The following is a 24,883-nucleotide window of genomic DNA, read 5'->3' as shown; positions in this document are numbered from 1 at the left end:
ACTTATGCCTCTTTGACTTTCAGGAAAGGATGGTGATCGTGGGAAGGACTTGGCTTAGGCGTGAGAGACTCAAGGCCGGGAAGATGGGTGGTGATGAATCGGGTAGAATAGGATCGATTATATGACTTGTAATAGCTTATATGCAAACTCATAAGTTGTATCGAATCCTTTTAAATATCTAATAAAGTATCTGATTCTTTGTTTACTCTATTATCGCATATTGACTCTAAGTAATGAATCTCAGAATATCGTAAATCGGATTGTCTTAAGGAAATGGCCCTAAAATTTGACTAAGGATCGGATCACTTAATGATCTGGTCGGAGAGAACCTCTCCGGACTTAGGCAGTCCGGATCGGGGTCTTTCAAACCCTTAGAGACTTATTTATAACAAAAGCGACAAAGATAAGTATGTGGGCTTCGAGTCCGCTTAACAGGCCCATGGACAATGGAGGTCGAGTATATGGGCTCAAAGTGGGCTTCATGGTCGAGCATGAATCGAAATTGCGATCAAGTGGTTCCTTCTCTCTTCTTCTCTTTCCTATGCTTAGGTTGTCTGGTTGAGTGCAGATTGATCAGAGGGTCGAGGTGGTGATCGAGTAGAATGGTTGATGGCATGATCTGGACTGCTTTTTCTCTCCTGTGATCGAGTAGGTTGGTAGACTGTCTGGATGGACTGCTTCTCCTCCTCTGTAATCGAGTATAACGGTCGTCTGTCAGGATGGACTGCTTCTCCTCCTCTGTGATCGAGTATAAGGGTAGTCTGTATGGCCTGCTGAGCTGACTGCTTCCCTCTCTGCTACTGGTGATCGAGTAGAACAGTCATGATGGTCTGCTGAGCTGACTGCTTCCCTCTCTGCTACTGGTGATCGAGTAGAATGGTCTAAATGTGACTTTCAGCTCTGTTTTTCCTCTTTCTGAACACCAATAGCTCCTAAGCACCTGAAACAACTCCAAAATGCAAAATGCATGCAAGACTAATGCTAGACACACTTAAACATGCAAACTGTGCAAAATGATGATGAATGCTATGAAAGATGAATGAAACTAGACTCAAAATGGTGATAAATGGATGTGTAAAACATGCAAATTATAGACATGTCACCGTGATTGACCACAACCGCAAGAAGACGATCTTCGCCAAAATCAACAAGAAGATCTCTTATCCAACGATCTCTAAGATAATCCCTACTCAAGTAAGTCCTCTACTTGACGATCCTATTGGTCCCGATATCTATAAAGCGGAGACAAAGGAGAGTTTTTTGGATCCAAAACCCTATTCTTCTTCTCTCACAAAGCTTTTGAGAGAAAGATCCAAATCTCACCTCTTTTAAAAATTTGGGGTTTTTCAAAATTGATTAGTGCTTCCTAATTGATTTCTTCTAGATATTTTTCTTCTCTAACCCAATTCTACATAAAGCAAAGATATGTCTCTAACACTCTAATTCTCTCTTTATTCCCAAAGTAAGATAATCTCAATTCTCTTGATTTTTTAGCTTTAGTTAGTTAATTAGGATGGAGAACTTGTAGATTAGCTTATAGGTTTGTAACCCAAGGAATTTGGTGAAGTCTTGTAGCTAGAATTGGATTATAGATTCGTTGAAATTTTTGGACCCATAGGGTTTAGTGAAATTGATGATGCAAACTCTTAAATCTTAGTTCTTTAAGCTTTATTCCTCATGTATAGGAGGAATTAGATTGATTTTTCACTTAATCATGCTTTGATTAAACACTTTTGAAGTTGAATTTTGTGAAAATCACCTTGAATCCAAAAATTGAAGTCTATGTTTACACTTATGAATTCGATTTCTTGATTCTCATACTTTGCTATTGTTTCAAATTGCTAATTCAATCTCTAGATACTTATTTAAGTATCATTGCACTTAGAGATTCGAATTTTGGTTTAACCAAGTCTAGTGCTAACTTTGTCTATATCTTTTGCATTCTTAGGTACAAATGACTCCTAAGAATTCTTCAAGGAGAACTCATATTCCACGTACTCTTGAGGAACCCGTCCACATATTCGAAGTCACTGACGACGTGTATGACGAACGGCGTAGCAAGAGATACCACGATAGAGCTAGATACAAAGGCAAACGAAACAAATAGAAAGAGACTCTACAACCTCTAACGCGACTCACGACGATGAGGATGACGATTTCATACTCACATCCTTAGTGCCCCAACGAGTCGGAGCCACGCTTAGACGTCTTTCACAATAACAACCGCCGAGAATAGAGCTACCAATGAAGTTTGTTGGCCAACCGATGAAAGACGATGTTGATTATAGAGCATTCATTGTCAAGATCAAGTTGACACCATCTTTGCTCATCGATTACTCGTCCTTTAGAGAGCTTGATCTTGATGATGTCGTGTTATGGATGTTGGATACACTTGGACTTTGTCTTTTCATGTAGTCCATTCGCCGAGAGATCTACGAAGAAGAGACGAGGTAATTTCTTGCCACGGTTTCCCTAGCCTTCTCGCGCACGAGTTCACCTTTGGTGAGGGATGGGATCCTGTATTTCACGATCAACGGCAACCACTTCAACATCTCCATTCCATACCTTGGAAGAGCACTTGGATTTTATTACCAAGATGCTATAGACTTTGGCCCGGAAGAGCATGGAGATGCTTGGCAATGAATCGGGAAATGTCCTTTCTTTAGCGGAAAGACCAAGTCCGCCTTGATATCTCATCCGGCCATTCGATGCGTTCACAAGCTGCTAGCCACATCTATCTTCGCCCGCACCGCTCATAACAATGTACTTGGCGATGAGCTTCTTGTCTTGAAGACACCTTTTGTTGACTTTCCCCGGAGAGTTAACTATGCCTCGCTCTTTGAAAAGCGATTGGTGAAGATCAAGCACGAGGCGATCTATTACACCGACGATGATGCTTCCCTAAGCTTCGGTGGAGTCATCACGACAATACTTGAAGCCGCGGGAGTTGATCTCATGGATCGCCCATTCACCGCCGAGGAGAACTACTTTGATCTTAAGAGACTCGGTACGATGAGGATTTTTGAGGGCGCACGCATCAATCCTGATTGTTTTGGATACAGGTATCACGTTTCTCCTCGCCTTATCTATACTATCATGCATGCTTCCTTGTCCCACCATTCCACGTTTGAGGAATGGAGCTACGAGATGGGATCCCGAGAGTAGTGAGTTCTTGTCACTACAAACCGGAGAGCGACTACCCTTCACACTTGCCGGTTATGTCAAGAAGAAGGCGTTGGATTCCCGGAGAGCCACACAAGCTGCCCGTTCGCACGAGACCGATTCTTCCTCCCTCAAGGAAGAAAGAGCGCAACGTATTAAGTCTAAAAAGATATACGGAATGATGATCTTGATATATGATGAAATTGACCATTCCATATGTTCTAATTCATTTCTTGAGTGACAAGTTTTGCAGGACTCACAAGAACAGTCAATACCTAGAAGCTCCTAATGGGATCTTTCCCCTGAAGTTTCGACCGTAGAGGCTTTGTTTGACCGGAAGTTAACTCTATTTTATTTGGACGATCTAACCTGAACTTAATTCTTTCTCATGAAGAGGTGTTAGATCGGGGAAACGAGTATATACATTCAGGACTTCTTATCCCTTTTTACCACTCTCTGCTGATCCTAAATGGCCACTCACTTTTAGTGGTTCCAACCCTTAAAATCCTATCCTCTTTTCAGACCTCATGCATTCTCTTTTTCTCTTTCTCATTCTAGCAGTTTTGTGCAAAAACGTCGGAGAGAAAGGAGCGACACAGTTTCCCGCCACGAAGACAGTGATTCAGAAACTACAGGGAGGATGCGATGATTTGGTCTAGAGCTTATTTCGTGCTTATAAGACTCGTGTATATAATGAGTACCGCTTCCCCTTAAAAAAACAAAAACAAAAAACAAAAACAAAAACCGAAAGGAAAGGAAGCGGTTACAAATAAGAAGTCTTATAAGTACAGAGAAATCCCAAGGAAAGACATGGATCACCTAGAGGAGAGATGGAATCATTCACAGAGATCCCTACAGAAAAACCTAAGTCTGGGGGAATCGAAAAGACGAAAAGAAGTAAGGAGATGAGGTGTTTACAAGAAGAAGTGGTTGGAAAATGTGGATCTCAACAGATTCGTTCTCTCTTGCGGTTTTGCGACATATCCTGCATTCTCGAGACTTACGGTAACCCTAAACACATTAAACTCCACCACTAAACACCAAAAAGCCCCTTTCTTACCAAGCGCTGTCTACCCCGAATGACATCTTCTAATGAGAAAGGCTCACGCCACTTATTAATGAATGTAGAGAGTTAACTAACGTGATTTCAGAGTTCTCTTATAGGTTCGAGATGGAAGGATAAGGATGGTGAAAGTTTTGAGTCTATAGTAAGGATGTTCTAACGTGTTGTCTCTGTCTTTATGCGTCCGCATGATATCTTTTAGGACATGGTCTCTGATACTAAGAGAATTCCCAAGGTTTTTCCAACCTTTCCGCCGGCTAAGCTTTCTTGTTTGCTTGAGGACAAGCAAAGTCTAAGTCTGGGGGAGTTGATAACATCGTATTTTAGCCCACTTTTACTATGTTTTATTTAGGTTTTCCATGGAGAAAACAGGAGATATTGGAGATTTCAAGGATGTTTCCAAGTAATTATGCTTCAAGTATGAATAATGTGTTTTCAAGGAAAAAGGAGTAAAAGTCGATCAAATCCCGTTTCAAGACAGTTTCTGTCCCTCAGACGTATGGCGTCCGTTCGAGGTCTTCCCATTACCAAATCAAGAGATCTCGGTGGCTGTGGAAAGCTAGGAGAGTCTAGTTTCACCTTGCAGTGGATCTCGAGGTCCGTTCGAGGTCTTCCCTGAAGAGTGAAGACATGTCACGGACCGGCCAGACAGCCTTGTGTCTGGTCCGGCGCCTCTTGAAGCCCCCAGTCATGGAGCTCGCGTCCGAGCTGTTCTTCACGCCTTACCCCGGTCATGACAAGTCGTACCCTGTCCAAGAAACTCGCGCCTCACTTAACCTAATCCGTGGGAAATGATGGTTTTGCCCCTTGACCTAATCAAAGCCTATAAATACCGAGATAAGTTGAAGAAACCCTACGGCCTCCTTCACAGCTTTTTCACCGCGTCTCAGCCCGAGATCTCGCAGCGTCCATCGACGAGACTCTCAGCTCTCCTGGCTCCACCTCTTCGAAGCTCTTTCATCCCGAAGAAGTCGTCCTTTGAAGTTCTCTCTTTTACTCTTCATTGTTTTCTCTTCTACTCTTTCTTCTACTCTGTCTTTCAAGACTTTTGGGGAGACAAGTATCTTCTGTGACACTAGAGAAGTTTCCTTTGAACCCCCTTTGTTTATTCATATTCGTTTATTATGCTTTTCTACTTCAACTCCATGTCGTTTCTTAGCATCATGAACGAGTAGTTTTCTTCGTTGGGTTTTATGGGGTGATTCAAAGGGGATTCATGGTTAAAATCATATTAGGTTTATAGATCTGTTTATTTCATTCATACTAGATTCTTTTGGGACATCTTTTACTTAATGCATGTGTTTGGATTGATCACCAAACGCTGATCCAAGAGGTTAGGAGCTTTAATCGGGTAAACCTAATCTCGGACATAGTGTTACCAATCTTTCGTGTTGTTGCTTGCGTAAGTTGAGTAACAGGACTTAGAGTACTTAGCGAATCCAAACCTAATGCATCGATCTATGCGTCGTTGCCTGCATCAGTTGAGTAACGGAGTATAGGGAGATTTGCCGGCTTATTCTATAAGCTAGGATAACTCGTTCATTCGCCTTTCGTAGTTATGAACTAGAACGAAAACCTAGAAACCCTAGAGATCTAAACCCTAGTTAGTCGAGAACCATGATTCCCGGAGAAACCCCAGAATGCCCAACGCCTTAGTCATATTAGTTTACAACCGATTTATCATCTTAGCTTTCATTAGTTTACTTAGCTTTCATTTATTTGCTTTTTCATTTCATTGCATTAATTATTAGGAAACCCAAAACCAAAACCCAAAGTTTAGTTTTGTCTTAGCTAGATCTTTTCATTTGAATTCAATAACCCGTAGCTACATTCTCTGTGGGATCGATCCTTAAATACTACTCTGATTACTATGCACTTGCAATTTAACATGTAGTCTTTCAGGTAAAAGTTCTGAAGTGAAATTCTACGCACATCACCTATCCTCACTGTTACGCACTCAATCTTCTCTCGGCACTAGAGAGGTTTCCCATCCGCTACTTTTATGGAGAAGGAGTTCACCGGTATCATTCGCAGCTCTTATTCACGGGCTATCTTCTCGCTCACAAAATTGTGTGTGGATCCACTATCCACTAGCTCAGTCAACTCGTACTTACCGATTCGTGTGAGTAGACGGATTGTTTTTGGCGCATTCCACCCCGTTAACGCATAAACATAGATTTCCGGGTTGTCATCCTCATCCTTCTCTTTTCCCATCTCTTCTTCTTCTTCATCGTTTTCTCCCTCCATGATGGATAATTGCGGCTGTTTACACTTGTGTCGCGGTATAAATTTCTCATCGCAACTAAAGCACAACCCCAAGCCCCTCTTCTTCTTCAGCTCGTCCCATCTCAACCTTCTTGGTGCCCTTGTATCTATCGGCTTTGGCTCCGGTTCCTTGAAGTTACTGAATCGATTTGCCGGAGTTGTAGTCACAGACTTATACGGTGAATTGTTACTAAACTTTTTCTTTTGGCGTTGCATCTGTTCGTCCTTCAAACGAGCTAAGTTCAGCACTTCCTTAAGCGTCTTTGGTCTAAACATATGGACGCTATCTGCAATAGCCGGATTTATCCTCCTACGTAAGTGCCAATTAGAGCCTTTTGAGTCCACCCTTTCACTTTGTTTTGCAGCCTCTCAAATTCTCTTTGGTACTCATTTAAAGTCCCTGTCTGTTGTATTTTGGACAACGCCTCATCGAAATCATCACCATCGGTTGGTCCAAAACGGACCCAGAGCTCTTCTTCGAATATCGCCCATGTGATCTGAATCCCAGCTTCCCGTAAAGCCTTCGCCGTCGTTTGCCACCATTCGTTGGCCTCATCCTCAAAGTGATATGCCGCGAACTGAACCTTTTGCTCTACCGGTGTGTTGTTGTAGTCGAAGTACTGTTTGACCTTACTCATCCAAGTAGTTGGGTTTCCTCCTTTGAATCGAGGAAACTCAAGCTTCACGGATCTACCGGCTGTAGTTAGATTTGCGTTCTCTCCACGTGGTTGCAGCTGGTTATCTTGTCCTCCGCTTCGTAGGGTAGAACGTATGGCACTTCCATCTCCGACATCACGTCCCAGTGTTACCGCCTCAGTGAGTTTGCCTATGGCATCTTCAATGGCTTGGAACTTGCTGGTCACCCCTTTATCAATCTTCATGAGTTCTTCCTGTAGCTCACTAAGGTTTGTCTCCAAATCCTCGATTCTCTCCTTGTTACTCATGCTTGATACCAACGATATGGTCCAATTCAAGCTTTAATTATTTTCCTCGCTCTCACAAAATTTGCAGGGAAAACAAAAAAAATTGTCTCTGGTACCAATTGATAGGTCCCAATCAGAGTTTATAAGAACAATTGACACAAGAGTTTTGTTTGTAGTTAAATTCTACCTTCTTTATAAACTTTATTAATGTATATATAGGAAAACACAGAACTAACTTGCTATTAAAGATAACGATAAGCTCCTAAAGATAAACATAAATCCAAGTACTTAATCTCAACATGATTTGAGAATATCACGTTGGATTCTCAAAACCAACTCGACTCCACCGCCTAGCTAATGTACAGCGGGTTGGGCCTTCTTATGCGAATGGGCCGATTCTCAGTTGTAGGCCCATCATACAAAATGTATGGAGCACGCAGAAAGGCCAAGCAACATGCCCTAGAAGAAAATGAAAAGAAAAAAAAAGGTGTTAATTTATAGAGTAAGTGAGCTTTATCGCCAACGTTAAACTTCACTTCACAACGCACGAGATATAGTTTGTTGATATACAGGTTAATAGGTTATCTTTCTCCAGATTCTTCTGCAATAAGCGTAATGCATCATCTTAATCGGGTAATTTTTTATAGGAACATTTTGCAATTTTGGTAGTGCTAAAACAGTAAGAGATTCTATCCATCAATCACCTCGAAGGTGCAGATCAATGGGTGTATGCAGTGCCGGTTTAAACATATGATGAGAAGAATTATACCAAATTTAGCTCACAGAATCCATGTAACACGCTACTTAGGACGACATTCTGCAAGATCACAAATGAGTTTCAAGGCACCAATTATTTTTTTGTTTTGCCATCCATTTGTAGATGATATATAGAATTGCGTTTTAGTTGTGTCCTTTGAGCCTTGAACAAGGCAGACAAAAAATTACTCATAGAAATCTTATCTCAATCGGACACAACACTTTTTGAAAATCCTGGAAGCTTAACCACATTCTTAATAAACATAATAATAGGTATGTCTTAGAAAATGAAGTGGAACAATTAAACAAACCGACCCGGTTTTTTTTTTTTTTTAATTAACTAACTAATATCACTATAAATACTAATTAATTTTCCCAATTAAAAATCATGCCAAAACAAACACAACTCATATCAAAAATTTAAATTCAATTTATTATAATTTAACCAACATAAACCAACAAATTATCTAACAATTCTAACAACTTCTAATCCAAAATTCCATCATACCAAAAATATTAAACTAACACCAACGAGACCCTAGCTCATCCTCCTTTCTTCGCTATGATTCTACGATCACACTTTATCTTTACCTGCACCAAGAGAAGAGATGCATAAGTATTTCAATAAATACTTAGTGAGGCAATCCTCCCATCCACGAGCTATACACACAAGCAACTAAGATCACAAATCAACATATAATTCATGAAAATAAACCAAACCCAATGACAATCATCCAATAACACAACCATCTAACGGATTTCAATTCTGGATCCATCAAAAATCCAACATACACATCACAACAAACAATCACATAATCCCAATCGCTTAGATAAACTAACACCAACGAGACCCTAGATCATCCTCCTCTCCTCGCCATGATTTCACGATCACACTTTATCTTTACATGCACCAAGAAAAGAGATGCATAAGTATTTCAATAAATACTTAGTGAGGCAATCCTCCCATCTACGAGCTATACAAACAAGCAACTAAGATCATAAATCAACACATAAATCATGAAAATAAACCAAACCAATGACAATCATCCAATAACACAACAATCTAACGGATTTCAATTCAGGATCCATCAAAAATCCAACCTACATGTCACAACAAACAATCACAAAATCTCAATCGCTTAGATAAGCTCATTGTCACGCACTCACATCAGCTTAGGGATGATTTTTGAACAAAGAACAACACCACACAACCACAGTTGACTTTTTCCTCACGTCAACAGTATCTCAAATCACCTTGTAGCCAACCACAACAATCAAACATCAATTAAACCAAACTGTAAAATTCTGGGAAAATCACAGAATTGTCAGCCTGAAAGATTGAATCACGAAACGAGATCTAACCGTCCAATTTCAATTTCCACCATTGAAAAGCTTCCCCTAAGTGTACTGAAGCTACCCTCAAAATTTCGTGACGATTAGACAAAAGGATTCACTCGCGATCTTCCTTTGAATACATATTGGTCCAAATCGCGTCTGAAACAGAAAAACTCACGAAAACAGAGATAACTTAGAATATTGACTCAAATCAATATCCGTAAAAGGCCAAAACTAGATATAAGTCTTACCTACAATCTCTGAAATTTTCGTTACCTTTGGAAACGATTTGATACGTTGAAACTCTGTTCTACCAAAACGTGTCTGCTGTCTCTCTCTTCTTTCACCAAACTTTAACCTCTTCCTCTTCCACACACAACACTTAGCTCTCTTTTTCTTCTAGCACCACAACCAAACTCAGCTCTCTCTATTTCTATCACCACCACCGAACTCTCTCTCTTGCTCTAGATAGGCGACGGTAACAAAAAAAAGAGAACACGGTGTCGAGTCTTCTAGAGAAAGTAGGGTTTCTTAGTTTAAAAAGATTAAATCACGCTTATCTAAACCGAGAATTAAAACTATGTCTCGCTTTAATAATCCCATGTCGATCAGCCGGTTTAATAATCCAATTCATCTCCACCAACACAAAACAAAGTTTTAGTCAATAAACAATTCCAGAACCTTAACCATCGCCACCACCGTCCACTAATACACGTGACCACACTCCACTAATCGACTCATGTGATTCACGTAATTGAAGTAATCGATTCGGGCCTCAAAAATCTGAAGGCTTTTTTAATTAAATAGTTATATATTATATAAATTTTTTTTGCAAATTGTATTATTCAATAATATATTTTATAGTTTACAATTGTTATTAAGTAACGGTATATCACAAGATAATTTTTGTGTTATACAATTTACTTTAATCAGGATCATTCGATATGTCTAGTATTGGTGGTGTAAAAAAGTAACAAAATGAAGATTTAACCGTATTGAAGCAGCGGGTTAATGATGTTTTAAATTTTTTTGATTCAAACTTGTCCCGTCATACAACCCCGTCCTGCAATATAACTGTCCCATGTTATTTTAATTCTTTATATATGTTCAAATATTCTTATATTATAAACCTTTTATTGATTTTAAATATATGAATTATAATATTTAAAACTTCTTAAAAGCTCGTCCCGTTATATAACCTTGTCTATATATAACCTGTCTCGTGTTATTGTAACTCTTTATTTATGTTCAAATGTTCATAATATTATAACTTTTGTTGATTTTAAATATATGAATTATATTATTTTAAACTTTTAAAAATTTTAAAATTTAACATTTCCGGTAAAATTAAGCAGTAAACTAAAAACCGAATGAAATGGTATATAATTTTAAATTTGAATGCTTATTAAGTTGAGCTTCTTGTTCATTCGGATTTGGATTCATTTTGATCTTATTTATAATATGATTCTGAATCAATATCTAAATATTTTAGCCGATATGGGACGTTGACCACACACATTTTTCATCAATTGGGTAATATATATCCGTTTAAGAATTTTGAATCCCAATATACGTAGAAAAAAATTGAGATTTTTTAATTTTATGTATTATATGACGATTCAAAACAGTTAAAAAATATTCAAACAAAGATGATAGAAGAATTGTATTTTTAAATCTTAACCAAATCTTCTAAATATCTAAATTTTTAAATATGAAATATCCGTTTCATAATTTCGAATTTGTTTTGACCCGATCCAAAGAAGATATGAACTATCCGGTGTCAGATTTATGAAGGAAATGTTTTATCGGGTCGGATACCAAATTTGTCGGATAACAATTTAACCCATCCGCTAAAAATGTACATCAAAAATATTACTCCTTATGTTTCAAAATATAAGAGGTTTAAGGTAAATGCACACATATTAATATTATTTATTTTTCTTTTAAAAACATCATTTATATTTAATTAAAACAACATTCAACCAATCATAATAAAGACTGTAAAATATAAATTGTCACAAGTTGTCAAATGCGTTTAAATTAACATTGAAACTTGTAAAATATGAAACAAAATAAAATCCCCAAAACATTAATATAATGAAACAGAGAGAGTAGTATAGATTATAAATGTAACTTCTTTCTTTCTTTTTTTTTGTTAAAGGAGTATTCAAACGTTGGAAATGCTTATAAATTCATATACTGACAGTACTACAGTTTTCCTTTTGTTCGAACATGTTGATCCATTCCTTTTTTATTGTTACAACTAATTCTTTGACAATGAAATCGTAAAGGAGAATTTCGCCATGTTTTAAGTGCTTGTTTTTGGACAGTCGTGTCGGTGATAAATCATGTAGGTAACATAATTTTGATTTTCTTATATAGAGTGAATTAGTCAATTAAAGATGAATATATTTATTACAAACTTATTAGCCTGAGCATATGGGTAACTTGTTTGGGTTTGGGTAGACCTGTTCGGGTTCAGGTTAAATGGGTAATGAATTTACGACCCATTTGGGTAATCCTAAACATTTGGTTCCGGTCCGGTTCGGGTACACTCGGGTTCGGATCGGTCCGGGTAAAAACTTTTTGACCCTATAAATACCGAAAAATATGGGTACCCGTTTGGTTCGGGTATCTCTATACTATTAAAAGAGAAGTACAAATGAAAATGGGTCGGGTTAAAATCAGAAAATTGACCCGAAATTCTGAAATCGGATCTTTAAATTTTTTTTGGAATATAAATTCGAATTAATAATGAAAAATCGAATGAAAAATCAAATATTTATGGAAATCAAATAAAATCTTATTGTACTTATGGCAACTAATTATAAAAGCATATTCCGAACAATATTATACTTTAATTACGTATAATAAATTTGTTCATATATTTTGGAACTAATTCGATAACAATCAACGTTTTTATCATTAATTTCGCTCATTTTAGCCAATTATCATTAATTGAAAGATATCTTACTTGCTTCTAAAGATTTCTAGAAAATTTATCACACATAAGTAATACCCCATCTGTTTTATAAATTAAATAGATATTTTTATTTTGGTCGTGTAAATTAAATAAATATAAAATCCATGTAACTAATTTTAATTTAATTAGATTAAATCGAAATTATGGTATTTTCATACCTATAGCTTACCAAAGAAGTTTAATTTTCAATTTATAAAGATTTATTGAATATGATTTTAGAATTATTCAACAAGATGATAAGTATTTATTAAATTTTGTGAATCATGAAAAATAATAACTAATTTTTAATCATTATATTTCATCTTTCAATCTCTCATCTAACAAATAAGATACATATTCTATTATTCCTATGTCCAAACTTCATTTTGTTGTATGACTAAATAATATTCCCATTAGAGCTGTAAAAGCGAGTTGATTTCGCTCAACGTTTTTATCATTAATTTCGCTCATTTTAGCCAATTATCATTAATTGAAAAATATCTTACTTGCTTCTAAAGATTTCTAGAAAATTTATCACACATAAGTAATACCCCATCTGTTTTATAAATTAAATAGATATTTTTATTTTGGTCGTGTACATTAAATAGATATAAAATCCATGTAACTAATTTTAATTTAATTAGATTAAATCGAAATTATGGTATTTTCATACCTATAGCTTACCAAAGAAGTTTAATTTTCAATTTATAAAGATTTATTGAATATGATTTTAGAATTATTCAACAAGATGATAAGTATTTATTAAATTTTATGAATCATGAAAAATAATAACTAATTTTTAATCATTATATTTCATCTTTCAATCTCTCATCTAACAAATAAGATACATATTCTATTATTCCTATGTCCAAACTTCATTTTGTTGTATGACTAAATAATATTCCCATTAGAGCTGTCAAAGCGAGTTGATTCGTCCCGTTAAGCCCGTTTGCGATAGGCAAAAAATATTTTGACTTGTAGTTGTCGGTCTGCACGATCCGCGGGTAGCATATATGAAATACAAACCCGTCCCGCGAATGTATGCGGATTTGCGGGATTTTCCGTGGATTTTGTTTAAATAGTTTTAAAGTAACCAAAATTTAAAATACTACTAAAATAAATAAATAAATAAAAATACTATTATAGTTTGTTTAAATTACCACATGTTGAATAAATTATAATTTTATCCATAAATACTAACATGCGGGCTGATCCACCAATCCGAGGATGAAAACCGATTAAACCTAGGACCCACTGCGAATTAATCCATGTGGCCCGCTTATTTGCGTGTTTAATATATTTTCCCAAATCTACCCCATAGTAAGATGATTTGGGCTCGACCCGCGGTTTTTGACCTATTTTGACTGCTCTAATTCCTATGAATCGTCTAATTTTAGAATTTTAAAACAAAAAATTCTATTTTGTAAATCATAATTAATACGATGGGTTTATTTATAAAAAATTTAACATTTTCTCTACAATTCTTTATTATGAATATTTATAAGTATACTACACGATTTGCTCTACTAAAAACACACAATATTAAACTCAACGTATGTAAACCAATATTCCCCTGCGGTCCACCGCGGGTCCGATCCTAGTTTTGTATGTAAAATATCAGGTTTTGTACGTACAATATTGGGTATCCAAAAAAACCCATAAAAACTTGTTAGTATTTAATAAGTTTAATTATATCTGAATACATTTTGCTAAGTTTTGACAGACATAACAAATAATTTTTAAATAATTTGGTTGTTTTGGGTATTTAGGTCTAAAGTTAATTGACATATTTAGATTTATAATTGTTATTCTAAATAATTAAATTATATTAAAATTAAATATAATTAATATTTTTGATATTTAACTATATGTTCGGGTATTCGGGTATCCAGTTTGGGTAACGGATAAAATCTGGACCGACCCGATACCCACGGGTTTAGAAAAACTGTACCCAATAAGGTAATTTTCTCTAACCGGTATCCGTCCCAACCCGATTTTTTCGGTCCGGGTATCGGTTCGGATTTCGGATCCGGTTTTTTTGCCGAGGCCTACTTAATACCCATCTCTTGGAAAAAAACTAGATGAACAATAATTTGTTAAACATTACAATCAAATGCTCTCTTATATTTAAACTTTTTATTTCTTAAACATTTTAGAAATATTTTTTTTATAGAGTAACATGATATAGTCTTATAGATAATCAAGAATAACATGTTATCGGTACAAATAACTGAATAAGTGATATTTTATGTTTGTTAAGTAGAACAACACGTTATCATCATATTAAACATACATATTAATTTTAACAAAAAAAAAAACATACATATTTATTAAAAAAATTTAAACAATGAAATTTACAAAAGAACACTAGTTTATTTAAATAAAGTGATGAGATTGAAAGAAATATTTACTTATAAGAAAAGAGAAGAAGGAAAATTGTGAGAGGAAAAACATTTCAAAATGCAAGAAGGTTGAAGATGATTTGCAGCATTTTTATAATTTACCAAAAGGCCATCCACTTAATTATCCAAACAATTTATGTTAAAGTTTATAATTACTTTTAATTTGTGTCACATACTTTCCATCTAATTAACACGTTAATTTATCAAAAAATTTCGCTGTCTAGATCTCAATGCACCCTCTTCTCTGACAACCATAAAAAAGATGGTTGATGTGTACTAGACTTGGGCACGAAGAGGATATCCGGAAAATTTGGGATATTCGTTATTCGATTCGATTTAACCGAATACTTGATTTTGTGATTTGCTTTGATCCGAAAATTTCCGGATATTCGGAATATCGAATATTCGGATTTTTTGTGATATTTGCGGATATCCGCTTCGATACTTCTGCACTTACTAAAACCCTAAAAAGTCAAGCGCGCGCATGTAAAACTACGAAGAAAAAAATAAAATTTGGGAAAAAGAAGTCGTCACAGGATTAACTTCTTATTTTTAAGGGATATTGATTTTTTATAATAAATTCCACTTTACTAATAAAAACTATTAAATTATGTCACAAATACAGGTCCGAATGATAAAAGACTGAGTTTACAAATACAAGCCAAAAATATATTACGATATATATATATATATTTCTAATATATATCGAAAAATACGGATCGAAGCGGATATTCGACTTTTAAAAAAACAATATTTGTTATTTGCTTCGGTTTTTACGAATACTACATTTTCCTATTTGATTTGCTCCAAAATATTACGGATATTCGGATTTTTCGAATTGAATCAAAACGAATACCGAGTCGAAACGGATCTAACGAATATTTTGCCCAGGCCTAATATTGTGTACGGACGGATGATTGTATTTTAAAGATTAAAAGTTTAAGACTGCGCGTTTGATGGTCTGAAATTTATAATCTAAATAATTACTATCGATGCTTTCTTTTGGAACGTGAGACTATGAAAACCAATTGATATTGGGTATTTCAGATTATAGGGTTTTCAAACTCTGGCTTATATATGGATTTTAGCCTCCCAACGTCTGAATGTGAAACATTAAAGTAAATAGTTAAGAAAGGACTGAAAATGACGAGAAAAGAAAAACGTAGCGTAGTAGAGGTAGCCCTGAGACCAACTATCCGGGATCCAGGATCCGATCCGGGATCCGCTCCGAAGAACAGGATATCCGGGTGGGGTGGATCCGGATCCGGATAATGAAAAGACGGATCCGGCCGGATCCGGATCTGGATCCGGATATCCTAAAAAAACCGGATATCCGGATCCGGCCCACCCCTAAGTAGAGGGGACACGTAAATCCGACCAATGGAAATTTGTAATGGGCCTAAGTAACGTCTTTAATTATCTTCCTTTTTGCTTATTTTCCAACCTTAGAAAAAGCATATTTTTTTTTTATTATTTATTAATAATGTACACACATTTAAAACTTGATTCATGCATACGTGACGTTGCCCTTTACAAATTTGGCAAACCACTAAAACCCAACGAGGCAACGAATATTCCTCAACATTCATTGACAATATTAACAAAAAAAGAAAAAAAATAATATTCATTGACAACTTTTCGTTACAATAGTTTATATTAATCATAGCATAACGAATTTATTTATACTGCTGTCGGGGGATTGCCCACAATGTGGTTCTGAGGAGGAAACAAAGACTTGGCCGAGAGGAAGATCTCATATCTTACCTTGTATTGGGATGATTATGTCTTTAGTTAGAAGTTAAAACGGTAGTGGTAAGTATTGAGGATATAACCGGTTCAATGTTATTGGTTAACTTTGGTTTACTGAGCTGAGATTAATACTCGGTTTAAAGCTATGTATATAAGCTTAATCACTCCCATTTTTGATGATTAAGTTGTTGTAACAAACATTTGAATGATTAAGAAAAGTTTGTTATCTTCTTCAATTCTCTCTCATTTTCCGATCTAGTTTCTCCGATGTATCGGACTTTATTATGGTATCAGAGCACAAAATGAAGATTCCGCATTCGTTGTGTTCATCGGAAGTGAGTTGTGATTTCTCTTTTTCGTTTTCTTGTTGATTCTTTTGATTTCGTTTCTTCGCGATTTGCGATTCTCTTTTCCGGTCACCGGAATCTTATTTTCCGTTCTGTTTCTTTCTTTTTCCTTTCATTGACCTATAGCGACGACGATTCTCTTTCTTTTACAACAAATTCGTCTCGTTTTCTTTGAAATTTCCTGTTCTTACACTGAGAATGGGATCTTTTGTACCTCCACCTGTGATTTCGGTGCCTCGTACTCCGTCAAGTGTTGATCATTATGAGAATCCGTATTATCTTCATAGTACGGATCATGCTGGTCTTATTTTGGTTTCAGATCGACTTACGACTGCTTCTGATTTTCATTCTTGGCGTCGATCGATCTTAATGGCTTTGAATGTCAGGAACAAATTGGGATTTATCAATGGTACGATTTCTAAACCACCTGAAGATCATAGAGATTTTGGTGCTTGGTCTAGGTGTAATGATATAGTTAGTACCTGGTTAATGAATTCAGTTGATAAAAAGATAGGACAGAGTTTACTCTTCATAGCTACTGCTCAAGGTATATGGAATAATTTGCTGTCAAGGTTTAAGCAAGATGATGCTCCAAGAATCTTTGATATAGAGCAGAAATTAAGTAAGATAGAGCAGGGTTCAATGGATGTCTCTACATATTATACTGCTTTGCTTACTCTGTGGGAAGAACACAGAAACTATGTTGAGCTCCCAGTTTGTACATGTGGTCGTTGTGAATGTGATGTTGCAGTGAAATGGGAAAGTTTACAACAGAGGAGTAGGGTGACAAAATTTCTTATGGGATTGAATGAAGGTTTTGATCAGACTAGACGTCACATCTTGATGCTTAAGCCTATTCCAACAATAGAAGAAGCTTTCAATATTGTAACTCAAGATGAACGACAGAAGAATGTTAAACCTCCTACTCGTATAGACAATGTGGCTTTCCAGAATAGTGCTCAAATGATGTCAGAAGGTGATAATGCATATGTTGCAGCATATAACACATTAAGACCGTCTCAGAAGCCTATGTGTACTCACTGTGGGAAAGTGGGACACACAATTCAGAAATGCTATAAGTTGCATGGTTATCCACCAGGAATGAAGATTGGCAATGGAAATTATCAGTACAAGACTAATCCGCAGTTGCTTGTTCAACCAAGAATGCCTATGATGCAGGCTCCAAGGATGCAGTATCCAGCTCAAATGCCAATGATGCCATATGCTAATTCAATGCAGAAAGCAAATGCAGTGGCACATGTATATGCAGAGTCAGGAGCTTATCCATCAGAAGCATACAATCAGGCATTAATGGTTAATCCATATAGTACTTATGGTTCCTATACAATGCCTCATGTTACACAGGGTGGAAACAATCTGAATTTACAAGAATTTACTCCTCAGCAAATCGAACAGATGATTTCTCAATTCCAGGCTCAAGTTCAAGTTCCAGAGCCTGTAGCTTCTTCAAGTAATCCTAGTCCTTTGGCTATGGCAACAGTCTCTAAACATGGTCTAATGGCAGAAACTTCAACTTCTGGTACTATAATCCCTTTTCCTTCTACTAGTTTAAAATTTGAAAACAATCATCTTACTTTCCAAAATCATATTCTATCATCTCTACAAAAATTCATACCACAAGATGCTTGGATTATAGATAGTGGAGCTTCTAGTCATGTATGTTCAGACTTAGCAATGTTTAGGGAATTAAGGCCTGTTTCTGGTGTGACTGTAACTTTGCCAAATGGTACTAGGGTTTCTATTACTCATATAGGTACTATTCATATTACTCATAAACTCATACTGCATAATGTTTTGCATGTTCCAGATTTCAAGTTTAATTTGATCAGTGTTAGTTCTTTGGTAAAAACTTTATCATGTTCAGCTCATTTCTATGTTAATTGTTGCTTTATCCAGGAACTTTCTCAGGGCTTGATGATTGGGAGGGGTAGACTTTATCACAATCTTTACATTCTTGAGACAGAAACTACTTCCCTCTCCACATCAACACCTGCAGCTTGTTCTTTTTCTGGATCAGTTCTTGATGATGGACTTCTTTGGCATCAGCGTTTAGGTCATCCATCATCTATAGTTTTAAAGAAACTTGTTAGTAGCATTCCCTCTTTAAAATCTTTTGATTCTGAAACTTCACCTTGTTGCATTTGTCCTTTAGCAAAACAGAAACGTCTAGCATACATATCTCATAACAATTTAGCTTCAAACCCATTTGATCTTGTTCACTTGGATATATGGGGTCCTTTTAGTGTTGAATCTATAGAAGGATTTAGATATTTTCTTACTTTGGTTGATGATTGTACAAGAACTACTTGGGTTTATATGTTAAGAAATAAACAAGAAGTTTCAAAAGTCTTTCCTGTTTTTGTCAAACTTGTTTCTACACAGTTTAATACAAAGATTAAAGCTATTCGTTCTGATAATGCTCCTGAATTAGGATTTAATGATTTAGTAAAAGAACAAGGTATGATTCATTACTTCTCTTGTGCTTATACTCCCCAACAAAACTCTGTTGTGGAGAGAAAGCATCAACATCTTCTTAATGTTGCAAGAGCTTTACTTTTTCAGTCAAATGTTCCTATGCAATATTGGAGTGATTGTGTTTTAACTGCAGTTTTCTTGATAAATAGATTACCATCACCTCTGCTAAATAACAAATCACCATTTGAACTTTTGCTTAAAAAGAATCCGGATTATACTTTGTTAAAGAACTTTGGATGTCTTTGTTTTGTTTCTACTAATATGCATGAAAGAAATAAGTTTTCACCGCGTGCTAGACCTTGTGTTTTCTTAGGCTATCCTTCTGGATATAAGGGATACAAAGTTTTAGATTTAGACTCACATGCTATTTCTATTTCACGAAATGTTGTTTTTAAAGAAAGTATTTTCCCTTTCAAAACAAGTGATTTGTTGTCTAAATCTGTTGACATGTTTCCTAATACAATTTTGCCTTTACCAGCACCTTTACACTTTGTAGAAACGATGCCATTGACTGATGAGGATTCTTTGGTTCCTACTACTACTAATAATAATACTAGTAATGCATCATCATCCGCATCTGCATTATCTAGTACCATACTTCCTACTAGTACTGCAGAAACACAGGATTTAGGCCTTAATACTGTACCCATTGCTAGGCCTAAACGTAACACTAAAGCTCCTGCTTATCTCTCTGAATATCATTGTGCCCTTGTCCCTTTCATTTCTTCACTACCATCTACAAACACTAATCCACCATCCTGTTCTCTTATTTCTCCTATCCCTACAGAAAATCATAATTCATCACCTAAAAAGACTACACCATATCCCATCTCTTCTGTTATCTCATATGATAAATACACACCTCTTTTTCAATCCTATATACTAGCCTATAATACAGAAACAGAGCCTAAGACTTTTACTCAAGCTATGAAATCTGAAAAATGGACTAAGGCTGCCGATGAAGAGTTACAGGCTATGGAACTTAACAAGACTTGGGTTGTTGAGTCATTGCCTCCGGGTAAGAATGTGGTAGGATGTAAATGGGTCTTTACTATCAAATACAACCCTGATGGCTCAATAGAATGTTATAAGGCAAGACTAGTGGCCCAAGGGTTCACTCAACAGGAAGGGATTGATTTTCTAGACACATTTTCTCCTATTGCAAAGCTTACTAGTGTAAAACTAATGCTTGGTCTTGCGGCTGCTAAGGGTTGGACTTTGACGCAGATGGATGTATCAAATGCTTTCTTACATGGGGAACTTGATGAGGAAATTTTTATGAGTCTTCCTCAAGGTTATACACCACCATCACATATCAAGCTTCCTCCTAATCCGGTATGTAGACTGTTAAAATCTCTCTATGGCTTGAAGCAAGCTTCTCGTCAATGGTATAAGAGATTTTCTTCAGTCTTATTGGGTGCAAACTTCATACAATCTCCTGCAGACAACACTTTATTTGTTAAAGTGATCTCTGGTTCTATTATTGCTGTTCTTGTATACGTTGATGACATTATGATAGCCAGCAATGATGATGTAGCAGTGGAGAATTTGAAGACCTTGTTAAGATCTGAGTTTAAAATCAAAGATCTTGGTCCTGCTAGATTCTTTCTTGGTTTGGAGATTTCAAGATCATCCAAAGGAATCTCAGTTTGTCAAAGGAAGTATGCAATGAATTTGTTGGAAGATGCAGGTTTAACTGGATGCAAACCAAGTTCTGTTCCTATGGATCCTACTCTACATTTGGTCAAAGATATGGGAACTCTTTTGCCTAATCCAACTTCATACAGAGAGCTTATTGGACGTTTGTTATATCTCACCATAACCAGACCTGATATCACTTATGCAGTTCATCAGCTAAGTCAGTTCATCTCTGCACCATCTGATATTCATTTGCAGGCTGCTCATAAAGTCCTCAGGTATATTAAAACAAATCCAGGCCAAGGATTAATGTACTCTGTGGATTCTGAGATATGCTTGAATGCCTTTTCTGATGCTGATTGGGCTGCCTGTAAGGATACAAGACGATCTATAACAGGATTCTGTGTTTATTTGGGAACATCTCTCATTTCTTGGAAGTCAAAGAAGCAGGCTGTTACAAGTAGAAGCAGTACAGAATCTGAATATAGAAGTATGGCACAAGCTACATGTGAGATCATCTGGCTTCAACAACTTCTCAAGGATCTACATGTTCGGGTTACTTGTCCTGCAAAATTGTTTTGTGACAATAAGTCAGCTCTACACATCTCCATGAATCCAGTCTTCCATGAAAGAACGAAACACATTGAGATTGATTGTCACACGGTGAGAGACCAGATCAAGTCAGGTAATCTTAAAGCTTTACATGTTCCAACAGAGAACCAACATGCTGACATACTCACCAAAGCTTTGCATCCGGGTCCGTTTCATCACTTACTTCGTCAAATGTCTTTGTCAAGTCTCTTTCTTCCGCACCAGACACTTCGAAGCTAGAGACTTGAGGGGGGCGTATTGAGGATATAACCGGTTCAATGTTATTGGTTAACTTTGGTTTACTGAGCTGAGATTAATACTCGGTTTAAAGCTATGTATATAAGCTTAATCACTCCCATTTTTGATGATTAAGTTGTTGTAACAAACATTTGAATGATTAAGAAAAGTTTGTTATCTTCTTCAATTCTCTCTCATTTTCCGATCTAGTTTCTCCGATGTATCGGACTTTATTAGTAAGGGTCAAATACTAAAGGGGTATGGAGTTTCTCTCCTTTACATAGGAAGTGAAAACGATCTAGTTTGGTCCATGTCAAACATCCTCTCATTAGGTTTATATTGCCTTGAGTTTTAGACCGAGCGGGTGTAAATGTCGTAGTCCCTTGTTGAGTAGCCTTACTTCTCCAATTACTTCTCCAATCTAGACGTGTTTAGTCTCATTCGAGAGAGACTTTATAATTTCTTTCTTTTTTTCTTTTTTTTTCTAAACTTCACATTTTTTTTTTTCGAAACTCGTTCTGTATTTGTTGTTTTGGTTTTATCATTAGTTTTGTCAATAACTTGTTCTAGAATTGTTGCAATTTTTGTTAGTGCACAAAGGGAAAAAATGATTTACAACATAATAGTAATGGTCGAGTTGAAAAAAAAAATAGGAATGGTCGGAAAGAACTTTCTATTTTTAATTATTTTTTTTGGTAAGAATGTAAATATTTCATAAAAATTAAAACATATAAGGTTTACAATCAATGATTTTCAACAAAAAAGATAAAAACATGGAAGCATAAAATAACTACAATTTTCGGTCCATCCACTCAATCATAACAAAGAATCTGCGGGAGTTAGATGAAGCGATGACAATTTTATTGTTTTTCCTTTGAGAGCTGCAAAAAGAGAAGGGCAAGCGTAAATTATGATCGCCTAGTTGCAGAAGATAATAAGCTTTAGAAGCCTTTCACAGGAGGTCCGAGACCAAGCTGTCAACGGAGAAGGACTCCAAACCCTTGCTCACATTCTCTCCCCTTGAAAAGTGAGAGCGAATCTTCATCCAAGTCCATGAGCTTACCAAGAACGTAACCTCATCCAAGTCTAGTTTTAATTATTATTATTTTTTGGTCAAGAACTTCTTTTAATTAATAATATACATTATGCCGTTTCAAAACAGGGTGGTGTACACTAGCATAACTATATATTTTTCATTGCAAATGCAAGATATTTAAAAATAACTATATATCAAGCTTTTTTTTATTTACACAACTCCTCTACGTACCCAAAACGGAATCATTGTTTACTAATGGAAAAATTACATATGTAGAAGATATATATATATAAAACACGAAGTGAAAAAGAGATGAGAAAACAAAAAGCTACTATGTTTGTCCAAAAAAACAAAACAAACAAAAAAAGGTAAATTTCATTCCAAAAACAGAACCTTACTCATAATTCCACAAAAAACTTTCTTGGAGACGTGGGTCTAACATTACTGAATCATGTCCATACGTAAAATCTTCTTCGGTAACATCTAACCATGGGGGCATCGATACCAGCCCCTCTAACGAGTCATAAAGCGCGAAATCGGTTTTTACATTGTTTTCAAGACTCGGCAACTCCACAATATCTCCTAGCTCCTCCGAGAGCATAGATGACGAGGACGAGGATGAGGATGAGGATGAGGATGACCTCTTTTCGATCTTCTCAGTATCACACCTAGTTTGCAACGGCGTTGTTTCATCCTGAAGATGGAATGATACTGTTTCGAAATCCATCATAGCGGCTTTGGTAGCAGCAGCCTGGATGTCCTGTTGGCTGAGCGAGACAGGTCGTGGCAGAAAATCCGCGAGCTCGGGAAAGTTGAGGATTGCGGAGCTTCCTTTGATACTCAATGCCGCAACATCGTGGGCACGGGCTGCCATCTCCGCCGTGGGGAAAGTCCCGAGCCAGATTCTTGATTTCTTACTAGGCTCCCGAATCTCCGAGACCCATTTCCCCCAGCTCCTCATGCGAGCCCCATGATATACCCCTTTTTCTTTGGGTTTCTCCTTTCTCTTCTTGGTTGAGGAACATTCCGTGTCGGAACCATGAGAATCCACCATTCTTCTTTCCCTCGTTTTGATCACAAAATGTTCCAAAAATTGTCTACCAAAGTGTACAACAAGAATAATTAGTTTCTAGGAAGAAAGGATTGAGACAATTTTGAGTGTCGGTGTAGTAAAAGAAAGTTATTGTTTTTTATGAACGAATCATTTTATGTTTCTTTATTTCCAAATGACTACTATATATATATATATATATATATATAGTTAGTGTGTGTGGGCTCGCATAAGAGAGGTAGTGTGGGGTATTGCTTACAAACTATTAGCTCTGAGATTAATTATTCGTGTTGGTCCAGTGGTAAATCTTTCAGGTGGAGGTACTGGGTTCGACGCCTTTTGGGAGAAATCTCTTCTCCGAAGGACATGAATTTAATCTGGTGTAGGTCCCGTCTATGAGAGATGTAGGACCTTTGGGCTTGAACTTCCAGATATTCAAAAAAAAAAACAAAAAAAATTTATTCGGGATTCGGGATCCGGGATCCGCTGCGATCCGCTCGGAAACAAGATATCCGGATCCGTGATATTTTCTATTATAATAAATTTTTAATATTTTATTATTATTATTTAAATTTTATTAATAATTTTTCTTTTTTATATATAATAATATTATTTTAATTATTTATATTAAATTATTTTTTTTTATCTTTTTCTTCACACTTATATCAATAAAATATTTTTATATAAAAAAACCCAAATCCGGATATCCGGGTATTTTTACGGATTTCCTAAACCCGGATATCTGGATAGGACGGATCTGATCCGAATACCTTAAAAAAGCCGGATATCCGGATCCGGCCCAGTCCTACTAACTATATAGCGGACGTAAAATTCGAATGACCTTTTGGATTTAATGTTTGAGAAGGGAAT

At 36.2% G+C, this 24,883-nt stretch overlaps 1 protein-coding gene and 1 long non-coding RNA gene across 2 annotated transcripts; both read right to left on the bottom strand.

Annotated features, from left to right (window-relative positions):
* Nucleotides 1-8,555: 8,555 nt before the first annotated feature.
* LOC110229377 lies at nucleotides 8,556-10,270 on the bottom strand. Its single transcript, XR_002332772.1, has 2 exons — nucleotides 9,532-10,270; nucleotides 8,556-9,423 (listed from the first exon to the last, which is right to left on the bottom strand). It is a non-coding gene; the product is annotated as an uncharacterized LOC110229377 (long non-coding RNA).
* Nucleotides 10,271-22,754: 12,484 nt separating this feature from the next.
* LOC9314957 (ethylene-responsive transcription factor ERF042) lies at nucleotides 22,755-24,212 on the bottom strand. The gene has a single exon (XM_021029321.1). It carries the CDS (start codon nucleotides 24,014-24,016, stop codon nucleotides 23,357-23,359), a length of 660 nt encoding a protein of 219 aa, XP_020884980.1. The 5' UTR covers nucleotides 24,017-24,212; the 3' UTR covers nucleotides 22,755-23,356.
* Between the last annotated feature and the right edge of the window lie 671 nt (nucleotides 24,213-24,883).

The sequence above is a fragment of the Arabidopsis lyrata genome (genome assembly GCF_000004255.2).
Source record: "Arabidopsis lyrata subsp. lyrata unplaced genomic scaffold ARALYscaffold_4, whole genome shotgun sequence".
NCBI classification, from domain to species: Eukaryota; Viridiplantae; Streptophyta; class Magnoliopsida; order Brassicales; family Brassicaceae; genus Arabidopsis; species Arabidopsis lyrata.
The sequence above is the reverse complement of the archived record's forward strand: the minus strand, read 5'-3'. Positions and strand labels throughout refer to the sequence as shown.

Bases quoted from the DNA above. Each gene is read 5' to 3' on its own strand.
- LOC9314957 (XM_021029321.1), bottom strand. From the start codon at position 24,016: ATGGTGGATTCTCATGGTTCCGACACGGAATGTTCCTCAACCAAGAAG.